Source organism: Chenopodium quinoa, unplaced genomic scaffold (assembly GCF_001683475.1).
Source record: "Chenopodium quinoa cultivar QQ74 unplaced genomic scaffold, ASM168347v1, whole genome shotgun sequence".
Taxonomy (NCBI): Eukaryota; Viridiplantae; Streptophyta; class Magnoliopsida; order Caryophyllales; family Amaranthaceae; genus Chenopodium; species Chenopodium quinoa.
Genome location: NW_018745286.1, coordinates 1,656,216 through 1,677,742, shown reverse-complemented (window position 1 = coordinate 1,677,742; position 21,527 = coordinate 1,656,216). Strand labels below are relative to the sequence as shown.

The window sequence follows — 21,527 nt, the reverse complement described above, 5'->3', positions numbered from 1 at the left end:
TAATTGGAATTCCTAGGAAATGCTAAATTGTGTTTAGTTAACCATGGAAAGTGGAAATTCCCATGGGGAAGTTCCACTTATCTAAGTCTCCCTAGATAATTAAATACCCCCATTTTGTGGGAAGTGAAAATTTATGGGAATTTCTACTTCCCATGATTTTGTCAACCAAATAACTCTAAAGAGTTTCAATTCCTAGAAATTTCAACTTCCCATGTTTTTATTTGTCAACCAAACGAGGCCTACATATAAACGATTAAATGTCCTTAAAAATTAGTTATTACACAACTATAAAAATAGTAATATGAGGTAACGCCCGGGCTATCTACTATATAAGTATAAAATTTTTACCCCGTATACCAAACAAGTTAAAAAATGTAACTTTGTAAGAAAAGTTGGCATTTTCCCAAAAAAGAAAAAGAATTGATTGAAAATTGAGGGACCACCCTCCACAAAACGCAAACGAAAGACGCAACTGCTTGCTTACCAAAGCCAGGATAATAGTACACTGTACGAGTACTCTAAATTTCACATAACCCGGATTTGAACACCCATTTCCTTAACTCTATTTAACAATGGACCCTCACGTCCGAACCTTGTGCTGCAATTGGGTGGAAAAACACAACCCAATATTCAATTAAAATTAATTAAAAAAAACAAAAAAGAAAAGTTAAGAAAATAAAAAAGAAAAGAAAAGGCGTTTTGTTTGGATTTCTCTTCTTCCTTCCTTCCTTCGTCAAAAAAGAGCGAATTCCTTCAATCGTGATTACACTGACATACACACCATAGAAGGTTAGACCAACAAAACAGGAGAGAGAAAATCCTTTACAACTTCCGCGTTTTCTCTCTAACTCATCTTCACTTTCTCTCTCCTCTCCGACTACGACGACGACTTTCCTCAATCTTCTGGTGATTTCCCCCCTTTTTTTTGTATTTATTTGTCAATTTCTAGGTTTTTTTTTTTTTGAGGATTTTATTTTTTGTGATTTTTTCGGTTTATTTTGGTTGAATTTGTGAAATTTATTGTGATTTTTTTTTTTGTTTTTGATGAGGTTATTGATTGATTGTTTTGTTTGATTTTCGAATTTTGGTTTTGTTAATGGTGTGTGTGATGAACAAAAATTTATGAATTTTTGATTGTTTGTTGTGATTTAGGTGAAAATTTAGGTTACTTGAGTATGAGCTGCAGTCGTTAGTGTGCTTATCGGCTTTCTGTGTAGCAGTTAAGGTAGATACGTCGTGGTGGATCTTGCAGCTGAGTAATGGATTTGGTGGCTAGCTGTAAGGTATACATTTTTCGCCGTCTTCGTGTATATGTCACTATATATTGTTTTATGTGATTGAAATTGATTGATTTTTGTAAGATTGCAATATTCAGTGGCTAAATGACAGTAAGGAGGAGTTTAGTAGTTTGGCGATGTTTGTTTATGGCTGTGTAGCATTCCTCGGCCGTCTGGTTAGAAATGGCACACTATATTGTTGATAATTAAAGATGACTGGTGCACTGAAGTAAATTAGCTTATTCGTTTGGTGTCAAGGGTTGGTGCATTGAAATGTATTTATTTTTCGTATATGGCGGCATGAGGGATTATGAGAGGTGGGGAGCATAGCAAGCTGCCTTATGTAGTATATTAATTTTTAGTTCCTTTAATGGTCGTATTCCTTTATTGTTATGTTGCCAGAATTCGTACAGGGAGCTAATGTAGAGAATGTGATTTGGCCTCTTGGTGAAGGGCTTAATGTTTGGGTATTACAGGGAGCTAATTTTCATTCCTAAAGGCAGGGAAACTGCATAAAATGTACGCTTGTATTAAAATTCAGTTTGGAGGGTTTTAAATTATCATGTTTCACGTGAGTTGTGAGGTTGTTTGAGTAGTAAAGTAGTAGTGTGCCAGTGTCTTGTAATTTTGGTCTTTTAGACAGGGAACACCGTAGATTTCACACTTATTGGTGGTTATAAGGGAATAAATTTAGAAACATAATGATATAAACAGTTTACATGGCCTTCCCAAGGGAATTGTGATCTTGATTGAATTGGAAGATTAGACTTTTTAAAGAAGAGACCAAGAGAAATTTATAGTATCATGCTGCATGATGTATAGATAGAACTTAAACATGTAGGTTAAGAGAGGAGAAGAAACTAGATAATTGCCTCTTTAATGGACGCTCTTTGGTACACTCCTTTTTTTTGTTTTTTGACAATTACATCGGAATAATGCCTATTTTTTTCTTGTAAAAATTTATTGCTCTTTTAGTTGGTTGGGAAATTGGCTTCCGGAGAATATCACGTGACACTTTAGCATCTCCTACGAGTCCTTCAATTTTTAGCTGTACATATCTTCTCTATTTTCTCTCTTTCTTGTGGACATTCTAGTATGCCAATTTGATATATTTTTTATTTCTTAAATTTTTATCATCGAAAAGTCTAGACTAAGAAAACTGTGGAGATAGTGGGAAACTCAACAAGGTCACAATTTCAAGCCTCACCATGGCATTCCAGCTGTGTAGTTGTGCTAAGTCTGCTGGCTAAGCCATGCCAATCCTCTAGGGTCGTCTCCTTATTAAAAAATTAGTAACTGTCAAAAAAATCCATGTTAGAGACTTTAAATAGGTCTTTTGTCTCAGTCCACAGAAAGCGTGAGAAAAACTCTTCAGTAATCTTGGAAGACTTGTTGTTGTATGATGTCTTTCCCACTCTATATGGCGATTTTAGTGAAACAAGCCAATAAATTCATGTTCAGTGAAATGCAGTAAATATAGGCTAGGTGGAGGCTGTTGTTTTAGATTTCACTTGATGACTTGAGGCTCTATTATCTATGTGATACTTATTTTAATGTACATGAAGGAAAGTATGAAGAATTTCTGTAGTATATCCCTCATATGTGTAGTTTATGATGGAAACATGATGCAAAGTTCATCGCCTTGTGTTTTGTTTAGAGATAAGTTGTACTTGCTTTCTCTTAAGAACCTTATTGTCATTTTATTAGTATATGTTATTATCAATGGTTTATATCTTTGACATGCGATAATCTTTTGTAGGACAAATTGCAATATTTTAGAATCAAGGAGCTGAAGGATGTGTTGACTCAACTAGGTTTCTCTAAACAGGGAAAGAAGCAGGTGTGCTATGATTTATAGTTGTTTGCATTGCTAAATGTGGAGGACTCAAATGTTAAGAGTTTTGAATGCTTTGTGAGCTGTTTGTAAAATGACATTTAGAATATCAATATATTTTTTATACCTTTTGTTTTGATCTGTTACACTTCTTTTCTTGCTTTAAAAAATGATTCATTTATTGTAGAGGCTTATGCATTAAAATATGTAATTACATGAATGATTTCGAAATTGACTTCTGACCTCAAAACAATTCATTTTAATTTATTTTAAGGGTTTGTAGGATGATTGTTACTTTGTTAGGGTGAATCATGTTTGCTTGGGTCCGCCATCTATTTTTTGCCTGTTGTCTGGCCATTCTGCTTTGTGAGAAGAGTTTCTTGTGTGTATCTGTTGTTTAGAGTTAGCAAATATCGCCTGTCTTGGACTTGCGCATGGACATAATATTGGGCTTCAGTGATATATAATGATACATATTGATTACATTTGGGATTTACACAAACTCAAACCTAACTAAATGGAGCACAATTTTGTATCCATATTCTATGTAGAGTCTTATTATCAGTACTATGTGTTTTGGAAGTGAAGGATCAAAGATCTTAGAGCGAAGCTGCTATAGGTGTGAGGCTAGAATAAACTTTGTTCCTTTAATAAACTTTTCCTGTTTTTGAAATCTAAATCATATACCTCCTCCATTCTTTTTTTATCGCAACGTTGGGGATTTCACGCTTGCAAGTGCACATTTTATAACTTAAAATATCTTAAGTTGTATTTTAGTAAAAATTATAAAAAGTTACTATTATGAAAGTAAATTTCAAGACGAATCTAATAAAATCTCACGTGACTATTTTTTTCCATTGTATAAGTCCCAAAAGACAATGGAATGTGTATGAATAGTGTAATTTTCCAAACGTTGCGATTAAAAAAGGACGGAGGAGATTAAAAAAGGACGGAGGAATATTATCGATATTTGTCATATTTCGAAATTACTTATTAGAAAAGGGAACGTATGAGAAGAGGGGGAAAAACTTTGATGGATCTCTACAATATTTGGCTGAAGTTGCAATGGTGGAAGGCTCAAATACAAACAGATGAGATAAGAAGGGAATATAAAACTGAAACAAGCACCTATGAAATGGGTAAAATATAAGATTGATTTAGAAGGAATAACTCAAGCCATTAAGGGAGGACAGAAACATATAAAAGAAGAGGCGACAGTTGGCTGATAATAGTAAACATTGGGATTCGGTAGTGTGGTAGTTAAATTGAAGACAAGAGTCGGAGTTGAAGATTGTGAGAATTTCTGGCTTGAAAGAATGCATGGGGAAAACTATTTGCAAAAACTGTGTTTCATTACTGGGTGTTGGATTTTGTTTCGAGATCTGGGTTGAAGAAATTTCATGTTCTATATTGTGGGTTGAGCTAAACATAAGATGTATGATTTGAAAAAAACCTAATAACCTATTTAGGCAAGTTTTGAAGTATTTAAATCAAACTTTGCCTTGATAAGTGGATGCAAAAGAGCTGCATTTTTGGCTGTCCAGTGGCTGGTACAATATGCTGATGTGCTATCAGCTTGTCAGTGGTTGACGTGCATGAAGTTGCTGCCAAACCAGAGAATTTGAAGGGCAAATAGGGAAGGAGGGTAAGTATGCTTGGCAATTTTGCCTTGTATCATTGGAAGGGATAGTCCACTGAAGTTGCTAATGTATTCTTCATTTATCTATTAGCGTTTATGCATCCTGTTTTATTTAAATGTATGGGCCTGTGTATGACCGTTAAAATGGACTGTGAGAATCATAATATAATTTAGTAAAGATTTTATGTAGAAAAGTAATGACTTAGAAAGATGTAGAGAATTTAGTCCTGCAGCAGCTTGTCCATTTGTCGAATTTTTGAGTCAACTTGCGAGTTGTAACTAAGGGTGCTGAACTGCAGATGATATAACCTTCTCACGTGTTACTCAAGCTCAGATTGGTCAATGCTCAGTTAGATTCTGGACTTGGTTTGATTTTTTTACGAGCCGAGCTTAGCACAAAGCTCACCTCTGATAGTTCGTGAGCAGGCTTAGATATGTATAAAGTAAGCATAATATGAAAGTTATAGTTTCATGTGTAATAATCAAATTCAGAAGAATACTTTCTTGGTCTGTTTGGGAACTTTGGTTCCATTAGAAAGTCTAGGATTGGACCAAATTGAGTGTTAGACAAATCAAAGATTTTGGAATTGGATTTGATCCAAATAAGCTCTCCTTTGATAGAAGAATGTCAAATTACTGATATAATCTGTCATTTTTTATTCCTTAGCTGTTCATGCAAAAAATCAGACCTCATCACGTCCCCCTTTTGTCTCTCTCTCTTCTTTTAGTGGTCAGACGTCTGATCATCTACGTCAACCCTTGTATTTTTCTCTCTTTATTTGAGGCCAGAGTTACAACATCCATAGCTGCTGCCACCCATCTAATTGATATTTGAAGTGCCAATTTCACTTTTGCTTTGTTCAAGTTTTTGATGTTATTTTGAAACAAATATTTCTATTGTTATCACTCTAGATCACAAGTAATTTTATTGACCATTTGTAAAAAAATTATGCTATATAAACATTATAGTGGAATTGAAATTCAAGATATTGAAATACTAATAATTCCCAAACATGATATTTAAAATTATTAGTACAGTTTTTAGATTCCGAAATAGAATTCCATCATTTCAATCAATTCATGATTTCCGGTTTCTAAATACCACCTTTGAGATATTGAAAGTATTAGCAATAAGTTAAAATAAAGAATATCATGATGGGAAAACATATAATTTTAGTTGAAGCTCAATACTTGAGCTACTCAAGCTTGGCGTTGGAGTCTGAGCTTGATTCTGAATCTTGTTATGAGTAGTTTTACTGCAAGATTGAGCTCTGCTTGGCTTCTGCTTTTAATTGTATGTCCTGCAGTTAGTAACCGCCTCGTGCAATTTTCTGTAATTATACAACTATAACCATCCTGTAATCTGTAACATGAAGTTGGAGTTCATCACGGGTCAATGTTCATCAAAGAGTGGCCCTTTTATCTGTGTGAGGGGTGGCCCATCTTGTGGAAGTCAATAAATGTTTTTTTAATGCATCTTGGCTACATTTGCATGCTTTCCAAGAAAGTTATGTTTTACACGGAGACAGACTCAGTCATGGACATGTGTCTCTAGAGTTGTACTGCATAGAAGATGCTATGTGCTGAGATGCATATTGATTCATATTTAATGTCTTTACTATGTGCTGAGATGCATATTGATTCACATTTAATTTGTCTTTACCAACAGCCATGACTAATTGTTGCTATAAGCAGCCATTGATGGTCACTGTCACCTGGCCAACTCTGTGTCATTGTCTATCTAGATGTAAGATTATTTGGTTGCGTGTGTTGAATGTAACCCAAGGAGGTGAGATGGAGTTGGCAGTTATGGTGAGTGAAATTGTTGAGTTGGGAGATGTAAATGAGATGGCGGAGATGTTGCTTCTAAGTTGAGACAGGGTAGAGGGGTGGGGGGGGGGGGGGGGGGGTGGGGGGAGAGTTGGAGGAGAGAGGGTTGGAGGAGAGAGGATAGGAATTGGGGTGAATGGAGGATCATGTGTATACAAAAATGTGGTATACTTGGGATGTAAAGTGATTTACAATTGATTTTTGACTAGAAATTTATTTCAAAAGTCTTTTTTCAATTTTGTTTCATGTCATGGGTGTAGAAAGGTGAGGCCATTTGCTTTAGCAAAACCTTGTTATAATGATAACATACTTGTTTCAAACATGTGGCAATTGGATTAAGGATTTGATATTTGTTCTATATTTCAGTTGGATGTTGCTATGCGTTGGAGGTAGTGTTGTTTGATGTGTTTTCTTATGCTATATTACTCTTGAATATATTAAAACACTCAATATTTGGTAATTACCTTTATGTATCCTAAGTAAACTTTTCAGTGACCTATATATGCTGTATTAGCGTGCATTACCTTTTTTCTGGAGCACTTGTCATACTGTTACCCTCGCAAATTGGTTTGGCATCTCAGTTTCAACCACCACATATTGTTGTGTAGATAGTGAATTGTGTTATTTTATCAAAAGAAAATGCTTGTAAGGACTTGTCTTTCAGAAGGGTATAGGGTATTTTGGATTGATCCTTATCATTTTGTTGCATGGCTTACATGTTTATCTTTTAATTTTGTTTGCAGGAACTTGTTGATCGAATTTTGGCTTTTCTTGTTGATGATCAAGGTAGGTGGTCTAGTTACTACCCGTGATTTATTTTATGAATCTCTGAAGTTTGAGATAAACAAGGGCTAAGTGTCTTTTGTGGTTGGAACTTGGATGACTTTGTCTTTATTGGTTATTGATGTTTTATGCTTCCTAGTTGATGGGGTTTGTTTTTTTTTTATAAAGTTTTTATCTGTTCTTGAGTGTTCTAGCCTTAGTATGTGAAGTGGTAACAGCAATGTAGTATTGACATGTGTTTTTGGGTCCCGTTGTCCGCTGAGCATGTGTTGCAGCTTTCTATTGATTTGCTCAGACTTTTAATTTCATATACGAAATACATGTTTTTGGATAAGTTTTTCTTGAATAAGTTCAGTTCTTCCTTCTCCCTTGCTTTTTATTTCGTCTTGATGCCTAATCTCTCCCCTTTTATCCCTTGGATGTGGGAGTCACAATGTTGCTCTACTCAATCGAGAAATTCACAAAAAATTTCAAGGATATACTGGTTGTTTCAGGATTTCATGTGTAGCATTGTAGATTGAAGCTTTAAACCTTTACAACCCTTCTCTTTACTGGAGTCATTACTCATTAGTGGTCTAGTTATGCAAGCATAGAGCAGATTTATCGTCTTGATACAATTCAATTCAATATTCCAGTTTATATGATTTTATGAAAAGAATAACTCCCGGGCTTGGTGCATGAAGGCTATCTAATTAATTTCTTGTGAAGCTTGATAATGTATATTAGGGAGAGATTTTGGTTTCCTTGAGCTCTTTTTCCTTGTTTACTAGCTGACAATAAGGCACCTTATTTCAATTGTTTATCCACATTCATTTCTGATTTGACCTGTGATTTACTTTCTAATGGGCTTTTGTAAATTATTCCAGAGCCTTTTTTCTGCCACATTTTCACTTTTTGTGCAGTCCTGAACTTCTGGAAAGGCCTGCATGTCTATTAATATTTGCGTGATGTTTTTTCATGCAAATTGCTTGACTTTGCATTTTCTATAGTTTTTCTGCCATGTTGAAAGTTTTTCTTTTACTTGTGTATTGTGGCTTGACTAGTGGTATTTTATTTTTGTATTGCAGCTTCCAAGATGTGGGTAAAAAGACCTGCACTTTCAAAGGAAGAACTAGCAAGATTAGTGGATGATATTTACAGGTTTTATAACAAGACTTTTGTTTTTCTCATGGTGAAATGTTTTATATCCATATATATACATCCTTTCTGATTTGCTGTTATTTGGTAAATTTTCTAATCTAATTTACTAAGTCTAGACTCTTGAGGTATCTGTTGTTGTTATCTATGGTAAATGTTACCCGAATTTTGTTGAAGATTGGTTTATCTGCATTCTGTATTTTTAAATGCTGTCTTCTTGTTACAAGGAAGCCTTAGTTTAGGTCAAGAGGAACAAAATTCACAAGCACAAACATAGTTTTCTTAATCGGCACTCTGGGTGTTTTCTTGGCTGTAACTACTAGATTTGGTACATCTTTGAAGCTTTCACCTTTTACTTTGTTACCAGGAAAATGCAAGGGTCTGGTGCTACTGATTTGGCTTCAAAAGCACAAAGCACGTCGGATACTGCTACGGCTACCATTACCTTGAAACCCAAAGAGGAAGTTGATGACTCTTTGCATGTGGATATGAAAATTCGGTGCCCTTGTGGTAGCTCACTGCTTACAGAGTCAATGATCAAGGTTTGTGCTTGTTTTCCTTATATAATCTGCTGGCTTTTCAATTATGTCAATCGAGATTTTTATAGTTGAGTAAAGACTCTTGTTTTCTCCCTCCATATTCATACATAACACCTTAGCCAAAGTATATATAACGTACAGGGTAAATAATGAGTTTTGGAGAATTGAAAATTATTGAAAATGTGTTTAGTTTCAACTTTCAAGATGCATCTTTATCATTTATCGATTTTGTGTCAGATAAATCAGATCTTGAATCTTTAATCCATTAATTTATTATTAAGAATTTTTATCGATTTGTAGGGAAGTCTATGAATTAAAAAATGTGGTTGTGGAATGGCTGTAATATTTATCAGAAGCTTATGCCTGTGGGGGTGTAATTAGCATTGTCATATACTCATATTTTTATGGCCGGCACTTGAAAGTAATTTTTTTGGTGAATTTAAGCTTAGTTACAAGTAATAATTGATAGCAGAACAGTATTTTTAGCAATACATTGCCTTTATTTATTCATTTTTTTTTTATATTATAAAAATATTCTATGTACTGAAGAGTAAAAAAGAACAGACTCTTTATATGGAGATCTGTTGTAAATGTTATGTCAACTTATTGCACTCATTCATATTTATTTTTTGTTGTTTACCTGACCTTCTGTCGTCTCTAAAGATTTTTTTAATTAGGGGAGAAGGGGGAGGGGGGGTGTTGTATGCAAGTTAGTGTGTATATCTTTAACCTGTGACTAGCAATAGATCTTTGGAGTGGTATCAACATGAGTTTCTGGGGCATCCTGAAATTTATTCACACTTATTTATGGCCGTGGTCATGTTTTTGTCCCTGTCAACTTATTTGTTGTTACTTTCTTGTTTCTGAAATTTCTGGAATTTGGTTTTCAGTGTGAGGATCCAAGGTGTCAAGTATGGCAGCATATTAGCTGTGTAATTATACCAGAAAAGCCTATGGATGGGATTCCACCTGTTCCTTCCCAGTTCTATTGTGAAGTTTGCCGCCTCAATCGAGCTGATCCGTATGTACCGTTGACATCCTGCAGAATATACTATGTTCTCACTTTTCATGTTTGTTCATTGGATCTGGTGTTGATTATTTGATAGGCTCTACTTCCAAAGAAGACAACCTCCAAGTCTTATATTGTGCATGATAAGTAACAAGGGTCTTTACACACTTAGTTGATTGGAATGTTTTGGTTTCTTTGTATAATGTTAACTTATACCAAGGCTATTCACAGTGCCTGATGAAAGTGATTCGAAGGGTTTTTGTTTTTTTTTTTTTTTTTTTTTTTTTTTTTTTTTTGGTTTAGTTACCTGTTAATGTTCCTAGTAAAATCCATGTGTCACTGTTCATATTTTTCTGTGTTTCAAGTGGTCAGATGTATGTTAAGTAATGAGGGTCTTGTTGCTTTCAAACATGCCTTGGCCCTTTTGAAATGGAAGCAGCCTTCGTCTAATCTTTTCCTAGCCTATATTGATTGTCTTATGTCCATCTATTTATCATTTGCTTATTTGACGGGAAATTAAATCATAATTACACTGTTGGGAAATTCGACCAGGGATCCTTGAGTGAGAATTAGATGACATGAATTTGCTAATTTGTTGAGTTCAGTAGTGTTTCTAAATCCCTGGATAGGTGAGTGTGGCTGCCAATTTCACTGGCATGTTATTGCTTATCTTTCATTAACAATGCACAAAGGCTATCAAATGTAGTCTTCCCTTCAGTGATGAGATCTTGAAGCAAGTCAAAGCTTTTGTAACGGCAATTGTGTCGGAGATACTAAATACTAACAGATTAGGATGGTTTGGATGAATCCTTTTGAGAAGATGTCTTGTCAGGCTTTCATAGCAGGACATCGTTAGGAAAAGAACTTCACTTGTTTTTTTTTTTGAAGGTACACTATAAGGCATTGTTGCTTTATGTGTGTGTTTAGTTTTGATTATGATTGTTATGGCAATTTTCTTTGGAGTCACTCTTAAAGTCCTGTCCCAGTCCATAGAATATGTATTGGGGATTCGGAGTCTAATCTCTTTTGTTTCCCATATAGGATTCAGATGGGAACCAAGATTATGTTTTGGAATCCTCGCCTTTATTCTATTGACCTTTTGTACCATTAATACCTTGGACTCCACATCTAGAGAATTAGATGCTTTTCTTTTTAGTGTCTCAGAATTCGATTGGTGGGAATAGGATGAGTTAGTTGTTTGTTTGGTTGGCTGAATTTTTACCCTTTTTTAGTGTCTCAGAATCAGTTAGTTACTGTAAATCATAAAATGATCATTTTATCTTAAATATTTTATGACTTAATGTTCTCTCTTTTTTTTTTTTTTTTTTTTTATTTTTTTTTTTTTTTTTTTTTGAGGCTATGATTCTCTTTTCATCTGTATTCTCAACTATCCGTATTCTTATATTGTGCAGCTTTTGGTCTACACTGGGACACCCATTGTCATCTGTAAAGCTGATGGCTAGTACTTTGCCAACTGATGGGTAAGTAGTCCAATCTTCTCGTTATGCAAGTTGTGCATTATGAAGTGAACCTTGAAGTGGATTTCTGTTTTGTATCATACTTTTTGGTTTGATAAAAATTGCATTTTATTGTCCTGAATGGGATGATATTGCATATTCACTTAATTGTTTTGCCTTGGTGTTTTCCTTGGTAATGCTTAATTTTTCTTTATGTTGCATATATCTTTCATTTAATTTGTAGTGCTATGTGATCTCGCTGATTTGTGGTTTCCTACCCATTTACAGTACAAACCCTGTGCAGTGTGCGGAGAAAACGTTTCATCTTACAAGGTCTGACAAAGAGTTGTTAGCTAAGCCGGATTATGCTGTCCAGGTTTGTGAATTGCTTAAGTAATAATAGGGATTTGCCAGATGTGCTATGTCTTCTTGTCGTCATGTTAATTAGCTCGTTATTTTTCTCTTTCGTTTGTCTGCCTGTCTCTTTGTGTTTCAAAATTATATTCCCTCCATTGTTTTGAATGTTTCTTGTTGACATTTTGACCATATATATCTAGGGATATATGGATTACTATATGAATTATTGAAAAGTAAAAATTATCAAAGTATATGAAAACATACATTGAGAAAAATCTAACATTTTTTTTGACAACAATCCAACATTATTTTACATATAAAATCTGTTTTTATATATTCCGTTTTTTGGTCGAAGTAGTTCATTGGAAAATGTGAAAGTCAATATGGAAAGGTAATACAAATACAACGGAGGGGTTAGACCTATTGTAACTTTGTAAAGAATGAAATAAACACATGCCATGCACTTCAACTTTGCATACTGCTTTTTTTAAGCTGGCATCCTTGATTGGCATTGTTCAAGATTTGCTGGAGAAGAAAACTAATGATCTAATCACTTGTATCTCATTCAGGCTTGGTGCATGCTTCTCAATGATAAGGTTTCTTGTAGGATGCAGTGGCCGCAATATGTAGATTTGCAGGTCAATGGTAAGAATTTTGATTTACTTCATCCTGTTCACAGTGAGGTTGTGATCATCTTTATAGAATTTCTTGGTAATGTTGGCTTTAAGTCCTTGATATCTGGTAACAATTGAATTTCTTAGTTTGATTTGATTTGGTTGGTATTGAATTTCTTAGTTTGATTTGATTTGGTTGGTTTGTTTGTTTGTTTGTTCTTTTTTTTTTTTTTTTTTTTTTTTAACCCCAGTTCTGATTAAGTTGTGTTTGCTCATCTGGATGTTTTCTCATTGTACTTGTTGATTTTTCGCAAAAAGACCTATAGAATTGATTTTCATGCATCTGTCTGATTTTTGTAGAAATATATGTTTGGTCTGCTTGGCCTTTTATGATATGGCTTACCTGGAAATGATCTGATGTGTACATCATAGTCGATTCTGGTATGAAGGTTAATGAGGGAAGATTGAAATAAACTTAAGGAGGAAAAGGAGCCAGTGCCAATTTTTATTACTTGTCTTTATAAATATGGTTTTTTTTTTTTTTTTTTTTTTTTTTTTTTTTTTTTTTTTTTTTTTTTTTTTTTTTTTGTCCCCTGTTGTGCTACTTATATTGGGCCCTCCAAGTTGTATGGTATTTATTTAGTTGTTAATGCTATCCTTTTTCACCTTTTTATCACCTTTTTAAAAGGGAAAGAAAGAATAAGAGGTGTTGTTTGCTGGCTGACAATTTTAGCTGACGAGTTCAACAATACTGTTGGGCATAAATTAGTTTTTTTTTTTTTTTTCTTTTTTTTTTTTTTTTGGTAAAGTAAAATATGATGTATGAAAATATTGAACATATCTTTGCACACTGTTGATGTAGCATGTGTATTAATTTGTCTTAGGCATGCCTGTCAGAGCTATCAGTAGACCTGGTTCACAATTGCTTGGGGCTAATGGTCGTGATGATGGTCCAAATGTGAGTTTTTCATTTATTTTTTTCCCCATTTTCAAAAACTTTGTTGGGTAAATTACCTTTAGTTTGTCATGTTGTGATTGAACCTTATCAACTTGTTTACTTGTTCCTCTTTCAGATATCACAATGCACCCGAGATGGAATTAATAAGATCTTTATATCAGGACGTGATTCTCGTATATTCTGTTTCGGTGTTAGATTAGTGAAGCGGCGTAGTCTTCATCAGGTATAATTATACTTTTTATTTCATTTTTTCTTTGTTGTGATGTAGCTGGCATATGTGAATTTGGTGAAATGAATGAAGCTAGAATTTTAGATGCCTACTTCGATTAATATTTAAATGTTGCAAGTTTTATGAACATGTGTGGGGGGTCTTACTAAAGTATCTGGAGCATAGATAGAAGAAGAATTACACTTGCTCCAATTGTTAGGTGACTTAGTTTTCTTTTCACAAAATTTGAAAGGGAACCCTAACCAATATTAGTGGTACTTAATGGAGCGCTGCCTTTGTTTCACAAGGTAAATGGTGGACATTTAGGGCAATCTATTTGAAATGTACTAATATGGAGACCGGCACAACTCATCTAATGGGAGTGGGTCCCAGTTGCACTTATTTTCAAATATAAAACTCAACCCCCCCCCCCCCCCCCCCCCCCCGCCCTCTTCTTTTTCCCTCATCTCGATGACTGTATGACCAAGTCTCTTCTTCAACCTCCTTTAATATACTTTCCATGTATCCTCTCTCTCTCTCCCCTTCATGTCCAGATCCCTCAATTAATGGTTTTAACTGTATACTCCACCTTTTAGAGAGAGGGAGACTCCTTTTTCACCTTATTTGAGCTTAAATATTCTATACTTGTAGAAGTGAATTTTAATTACAAATTAAAAATGAATTTTACCTATGTACTCTGCTGTTATATGAAGTTATAGATTTTTAGTGGACGTAAAATATTAAACTGGTTTTTACTGATTGAACTTATCATAATAATCTAAACTTATCTACAATGATTACAACTTTTTATTTACTGAATATCTTAACTTTTTAAGTTGAAATAAACAGGGCCGAAGTGTCTGTAGCCTCGTATCATGCATATAATATTATAATCTGGATCAATCTTATTGTCATAAGGTGCTAGCCACACCGACTTGCAAAGGGTTCTCGTAGCCACAACTTAATTTTTTTAAAATTTTGATTAAAATAATTTCTATTCTGGTTTTCATAAAAATATAAAAATAAAAAATAAAAAAAACTTTTTGAATAGTGTTGGGGGTAAAAAAGAGGGGGGGGGGGTCACGTGAACAGCTAAATCAGAGTCGTGGTTCCTGTCAATTCTGTCAACATTTACCAGCTGAAAAGGAAAAAGTATACTTTCTCCGTTTTTATATAGATGCAACACACCCTTTAGCACACATTTAAAGAAAACTACTGTTCACTGGTCCCCACATGACTTTAACTCTTCAATTAACACTTTTAATTACCCACCCACTGCTTTAAACTCATCCCTGCAAAATAAACAAACCCACTAATCAACACCCATTATAATCGGCCATCTCCACTGCCGAAGCTGCCGCTATCGTCACTCCTACAGCCACCAGCTCCACTATCGCCAAAAAAATTAATAGGAAAAAAAAAACAACAATAATATCAAAGAAAAAAATCTAGATCTAAGAAAACTAATTAAAAAAATTTAGCAAAAAAATGAATTACTAATAACCACCACCACAAAAACATCCCATCCACCTTTCTTCCTTAAATCTATCACCATCACACGACCACCGGTACAATTATTGAGAAGAGAGAAAAATCAATTATCCACCATTAACACTCAAGGGAGAGAACGTGGTGAACTTACTGTTTTTTAGCAAAAGTGGTGGAGAAGGGTGGTCGTTTTGGCGAGATTTGTAGAGGTGGGTGGTGGTTTTGGTGGCTCGGTGGGATTGGATGGTGGTTTTGAACAAAGTGGTGGTGATTTGGGTGAGGTGGGCGGTGGTTATGGTGGGAATAGTGGTGGTGATTTTGGTTGTTACGGTGGGAGTAATGGAGGAGTGGGTATGTAAGGGTTGAGAGGAGAGAGAAAATTACTTTAAAGAGGGTGGGTAAGTGGGTTAATTTAAGAAACTTAAATTGGTTCCTTCCAAAAAAAAAAAACAGAAACTTAAATTGGTTAAGTAAAGGCAAGTTTGTAACTTTGGCTAAGAAAAGTTTCCATATATGTTGTGTGGCAAGTATTGTCACATTTCCATTTTAGAGAAGTGTTGCAAGTAAAAAAAAAAAAAAAACAGAGGAAGTATCTATAGATCAAGATTGAGAAGACCAAATAAAAAATAAAAATCAAACATCTTACTAGTAACAAAGAAGAAAGAATACTCAGAAGAAGCTCTTCCAGATCGATAAGGAAAAGTGAAGAATGAATATAGAAGAGGACAATGAAGACAAAGAACGAGAGGAGAAAAGAAGATCAAAGAGAGAGATTGATGAAAAAAGAGGAGATTTAGGAAGAGAGAGCAGTCCTGGAATTCCTTGACCAGCGATGACGGCAGATATGGTGCCAGAAAGCACCAGAGAAGCCTCACCGCCTTCATTTGTTATACCAGCAACCACCAATTTGCCAATCACTTCCCAGTTATGCATTAGGGTTTCCAACAATTAGGCTTACAATAGAAGGTGTTTGCTCAAATTTTCTATTGAAGGCTGGGCAAGAGTTAAGTTTTTGACGCCAATCCCTTCCCTTCCTCACTCTCGCTTTTGAACTAAAAGTGCACAAAGCACAGCTCCTCACGCCTTGCTTGAGGTGAGAGCCTCTCAGTCCCTTCTGGAATGCACTGTGCCTAGGTAGGGGGAGGCCCGCTTTTGAAAACTAAGCTCTATCCCCAATCAATAGAATCCTTGACTGACTCCTGTTATAAGCTGCTTCTTTTTTCTTGTGTTATTATCCCTTTGTCTCCACTCTCATATGTCATGGTGCTATCGTCATTATGTATTGCATGTATAATAATAATAATCAATAATATAGTCATTATAAATTGCATGGTGCTATACATTATGCATTGCAATGAAACTTAAATAGTTCCATGTTTGCATGTGAAGTGAGTTTTACTGATTAGTTATAAACACAAATGCATTTAATGCTTGGGCTGTCTTTCCTGTTTACTGCTTATGATTTGGCGAGTTCAATTGAATGCCATTTTGGTTTACGAAGGTGGGGCTTTTAGGTATATGTTTCTTCTGTGATTACCTATGCTAATTCACAAATCACTTTCTCGATTGCGGATCCTTTTCCCTTAGGTTGGAACAATATTCACGTTTGTTGACTCCCATTCTTGTCTAATAGAGGTACTGTTTATTGTTGTCCAGGTCTCCCAAATAGGGGGTTAATTCCTTATAATATTATATCCCTTTGGTCTACGCTTTTTCTGTAGAATTGTTAGTTTCTTATAACATTGCATCTATTTGGTCTTTACCCATTCTGCCCATATAACATTACATCCATTTGGTCTTTACTTGCTCCATTGAATTGCTTGTTTGTCCGACAGTTACAAATTGGGATTAAGTTACTGTTACTGTTATAATATTCCGTTGGTTTCAGCCTTCTTTATTTCTTATTTTAGTAATTAATTAATTTTAATCATTTTTTTTCTATGTTTTTGTAGATATTAAGTTTGATTCCAAAGGAATCAGATGGTGAGCTCCTTGAAGATGCTCTTGTTCGTGTGCGTCGCTGCATTGGAGGTGGTGAAGCTGAGAATGCTGATATTGACAGTGATTTGGAAGTTGTTGCGGAATCCATAACTGTTAACTTGCGTTGTCCTGTAAGTTTTTTCTTTTAATTTGAGTGAAGACATAATTCTATTAGTTGTGTATCATCAATGGTGTAATACATCTACGTAGCCAAAAATTTTACTCCTTTCAGAATGGAGCTCCTTTCCCTTAATAAATTATGCAGCAGACAAACCATAGGCAAAGTTTCTTGAAATTTGGCTTAGATCTTTGGAAAATTCTAATTTTACAGTTTCCATTACAGAATAACCTTTTTATAAGGTTAGATACTGATAAAGGAGTTCAAGGGTGTGTTAGTATTCAAGTGACTATTAATCTTGATTTAGAAAATTAGTATGACAGACAGATAATATGGTACATTGATTATGTTTATGATTTGAGGAATTTGGTTTTTTTCAAATCAGATGAGTGGTTCTAGAATGAAGATTGCTGGAAGATTCAGGCTATGTCTGCATATGGGTTGTTTTGACCTTGAAACTTTTGTTGAGATGCAGCAGCGTTCGAGGAAGGCAAGTAATTGATTTTTAATTATTTTTCTCTGGTTCCCTGGGAACTTTTCTAACTGAAGCTTTTTTTTTTTTTTTTTTTTTTTTTTTTGCAGTGGCAATGTCCAATATGTCTGAAGAATTACTCCCTTGAGAGTATAATTATTGACCCTTACTTTAATCGCATTGCAAACATGGTAGTTTCCACAATTGATCTTTCACTTTATCTTATGTTGGGTTTATACTTATGGGTAATTTATGGTTTCTTACAGATGCAGTCTTGTGGTGAGGACACAACCGAGATTGAAGTGAAACCTGATGGCTCTTGGCGTGTTAAGAGTGATACTGAACGCAGGGATCTTAGGCATTGGCATTTGCCTGATGGAAGCCTCTGTCTTCCTGATGAAGTAGAAAGTAAGCAGAAGCCTGAAGCTTCAAAGCCAATTAAGCAAGAAGGTACCGGTTTGAAACTAGGAATCAGGAAGAACAGCAATGGAGTATGGGAAGTTAGTAAACATGGGGATACTAACACTCTTTCATCCGGTGATAGAGTGCTAGAAAATTTACCAAATGGTGGTCCAAAGATTATTCCAATGAGCAGTAGTGCCACTGTTAGTGGTAGAGATGGTGAAGATACAAGTGTTAATCAAGATGCAAATGGTACTTTTGATTTTTCTGTTAACAATGGACTGGAACTTGATTCTATTTCTTTGAATCTTGATCCTACTTATGGGTTGGCTACTCAAAATGCTGCGGCAGCTGCAAAGGACTCGGAAGTTATTGTGCTTAGTGATTCTGATGAAGAAAATGGTATGATGGTACATAGGGTTATTCACAACAATGGTCTGATGGATAATGGAGTCAATTATGGTGATCCACATACAGGATCATATCCAGAGGCCCCTGGTCTTGGGGTCGGTGGAAGTTCATGTCTTGATCTTTTCAACCCAGCAGATGATGAATTTGGGCTTCCTCTGTGGCCTTTGCCTGCCACTACTCAAGGAGCCTCCAGTTTCCAGCTATTTGGTTCAGATGGTGATGGACCAGATACATTATCTAATCCACATCTTACTTCTGTGAATTGCCCAACATCAATGAATGGCTATATGTTGCCTCCGGAGACTGCTATGAACCATGTGTCTTTCATGCCAGATTCTTCAGTCGGTCAAACATATAATGACCTAAATGATGGTTTAGTTGATAATCCCTTGGCATTTGGTGGAGAAGATCCAGCTCTTCAAATATTTCTTCCTACAAGGCCTTCTGATGCATGTGGGCCTACTGATGCAAGAAATCAACAAGATATGTCTAATGGTTTACGTGGTGAGGATTGGATCTCTCTTCGGCTTGGGGATGGTGGTGACAGATCTCATGATGAGTCAGGTGCTATGAATGGTTTACATACTGGACCGCAGCCTCATTCAAGAGAAGGAGCAACGGATTCACTGGCTGAAACTGGTTTGTTACTGTTTAACTCTCATCTGATGTTTTTGCTTCTGTTAGTTTGAAAAACTAAATTAAGTTCTGGTAAATTCTGGCCAGATGGATATTAGGAAGCTCTCATTCACACGTCCGCAAGGAATGCATATCGCATCCACTGTGACAGGTGTTTTGCATTTTAGTTTAGGAATGCACTTACATAACTCGTGTGCTTCCTTTATGGTACACCCCTAGTTAATGATGTTAAGTCAAAGAAGGAACTACACATGAAGTACGTTACCTCTGGACATGCCTGCCAGGCTAGAACTTTTAAATTTACAAAATTGCTACTCAGACTATGTTACTTGGACTCTTCCTTTTACCTCAAGTACCGTGTTGGACCCTTGACACTTAGATGTGACTTTGACCCATAATTTCGGTTCAACATAATTGCACGTTTTCACAAAATAACCAAGTCTGACATTTGTACACGTACCAGCGTGGGACATTGAGTACCAGAGTGTGAACAACAATAAACTGGGACATGGATCTTTTAGCAATAGTTATTTTCAAACTACACTTGGCCTATAGTATGCTCAATCATAAAATACAGGTGTGCCTTCATATACTATCGCAATTAGACTCACTAACCTGACTAGAATGACCCAGTCCATACCTGCAGTATACTCGAAACTTGATGAGCCAATATTGACCCTTTATATGTACATTAGATCCAAATTGATTCAAGCCTAACCCAAGTTGAAGAACTTGATTGCTGCCTCCGATTTTCACAATGAACTTTTATAAATTAATAGTTTTATGTGATTATCTTTAGGTCGTTGAACAACTAGCACATGATAACTTTGTCTTGTCCAGTGACATTTGTGAGTGTGGGGCAGTGGGTAGGCTGCGAAGATATGTCACATGCACTGGAAGTACTTTAGCTGAGTAGCATTAGCAGTTCGTCATTTTGTATTGTGTTTGAGCACTTACATGGGATGCTAGGTGGTTCAACCAGGTTTTTGATAGGTTCTTCCTGGGTTTCAACCCTTTCCAGTCTAGTGATTCTCTTTACTATACATGCACGTCTCTTGGTAGAACTGGTTATTTCAGTTTATAATATAAGAATTAATATGCATTTGTTTCTGTATATGCAGCTTCTTTTCTTTTGGGCTCCAGTGGCAGTAAATCTGACAAAACTCGAGAACGACCAGGCAGTCCTTTTTCGTTTCAACAATCAGATAGCCCTTCCCCGTTTCCTCAACACAAACGTTCTGTTAGACAGCGGTTGTACCTTTCTATTGATTCTGATTCTGAGTAAGTGTTTTAGTGGTTTTGCTAACCATAATGCTCCAGACTCAAGGTGGCTTGTGGGTCAATTATATAATATTATTGCCCTTCATGAAGCTAGCCTGTACATAAGAACTTGAAGTTGGCTTGCACTGACCCTTTTGGATGACAACTCAGAACGGGATGCCGAGTAGGGCAGAATGAGAATATCTGCATTTTCCGGAAAGATCAGTGCCTCTTCATTCTCGGTATTGCTTAGCTGGAATACCTCTTTTCGGCTTCGCATGTGGCTGGACGGTACATATCATTGCTAATTTTATTGTGGCACAGGGTTTGGAAGATAGTAGCACATACATTTTTATGAAGAAGCAAGTCTAGTCTAGTACATTTGGTTAGTGGTGATATTTAGATGTGAATTATTGAGCTCCAAAGCTATGTCCTTTGATCAGTAACATAGGGGATTTCCTCTCGTATCTGCGATCTGCAAATATACCAGCCTCCTATTTTTTGGTGGCTTAATAGCCTGTAAATGTTTTATGGGGTTGAGTTATTTATAGAAAAGGGACTTCTCCTCCCTTGCCCTAATCCCTTTCCCCTCCCAAAATGGTGTTCTATTGCACCATGCAGGATATTATTTATGCGTGGCCTTTTTTGCCCATCATTCTGCACTCGTTGTATCTGTAAGAGGCAATACCTATATCGGCTGTGCGGTGGATATGATCTCTTGTGAGCTCTTCCAAGTTTTACTATTCTAAGAACTAAACTATTAAAGCATTACGTAACTGGTATTCTAGGTGTTTTTGGGCATTTACAGTATTGAATGTTGGTAATGGGCTTATATTTTTGGTACCTCGTCTTTCTCGAAATGTTACAAACTAGTTTTTTAACATTTATATTAAAATTCTACCATATCCTATCCTATCAGTACGTTATTTTTTCAGAAGGAAAGGTATACAACCTAACGGCCTCCCTATCACTACTCACTAGACCAAAAGAAGATAATGGTTTTCCTATCTCAATCTAAGGAAAGAACCAAAAGCCAGAAGTACAAGGTAAAAAAACAATCCGATATGTATTAAAAATAACATAAGCGAGATCGAAGGAGACCTACCGAAGACCCTGAA

The 21,527-nt window shown here is 35.6% G+C and overlaps 1 protein-coding gene across 3 annotated transcripts; it reads left to right on the top strand.

Annotated features, from left to right (window-relative positions):
• The first annotated feature begins 345 nt into the window (after positions 1-345).
• Positions 346-21,185, top strand: LOC110711855 (E3 SUMO-protein ligase SIZ1-like). Of its 3 annotated transcripts, XR_002509444.1 has the most exons (18): positions 346-906; positions 1,153-1,283; positions 3,037-3,117; positions 7,324-7,366; positions 8,431-8,503; positions 8,868-9,042; positions 9,930-10,060; positions 11,461-11,529; positions 11,794-11,881; positions 12,432-12,507; positions 13,361-13,434; positions 13,550-13,657; positions 17,083-17,241; positions 17,614-17,718; positions 17,811-17,891; positions 17,967-19,152; positions 19,237-19,300; positions 20,271-20,396. XR_002509444.1 is itself a non-coding variant. In XM_021890296.1 (17 exons), the coding sequence occupies exons 2-17, from the start codon at positions 1,260-1,262 to the stop codon at positions 20,432-20,434; spliced, it is 2,637 nt and encodes an 878-aa protein (XP_021745988.1). In that variant the 5' UTR covers positions 350-906; positions 1,221-1,259; the 3' UTR covers positions 20,435-21,185. The 3 variants fall into 3 exon arrangements, 2 of the variants coding, with proteins under 2 accessions (XP_021745988.1, XP_021745987.1); XM_021890296.1 differs by lacking the exon at positions 19,237-19,300 and having other exon boundaries at positions 350-906; positions 1,221-1,283; positions 20,271-21,185; XM_021890295.1 differs by lacking the exon at positions 19,237-19,300 and having other exon boundaries at positions 351-906; positions 20,271-21,185.
• Positions 21,186-21,527: the final 342 nt, after the last annotated feature.

Bases quoted from the DNA above. Each gene is read 5' to 3' on its own strand.
- LOC110711855 (XM_021890296.1), top strand. From the start codon at position 1,260: ATGGATTTGGTGGCTAGCTGTAAG. The intron at 3,118-7,323 runs GTGTGCTATGAT...TTTTGTTTGCAG, and splicing joins CTAAACAGGGAAAGAAGCAG to GAACTTGTTGATCGAATTTT. The intron at 13,435-13,549 runs GTGAGTTTTTCA...TTCCTCTTTCAG, and splicing joins GTCGTGATGATGGTCCAAAT to ATATCACAATGCACCCGAGA.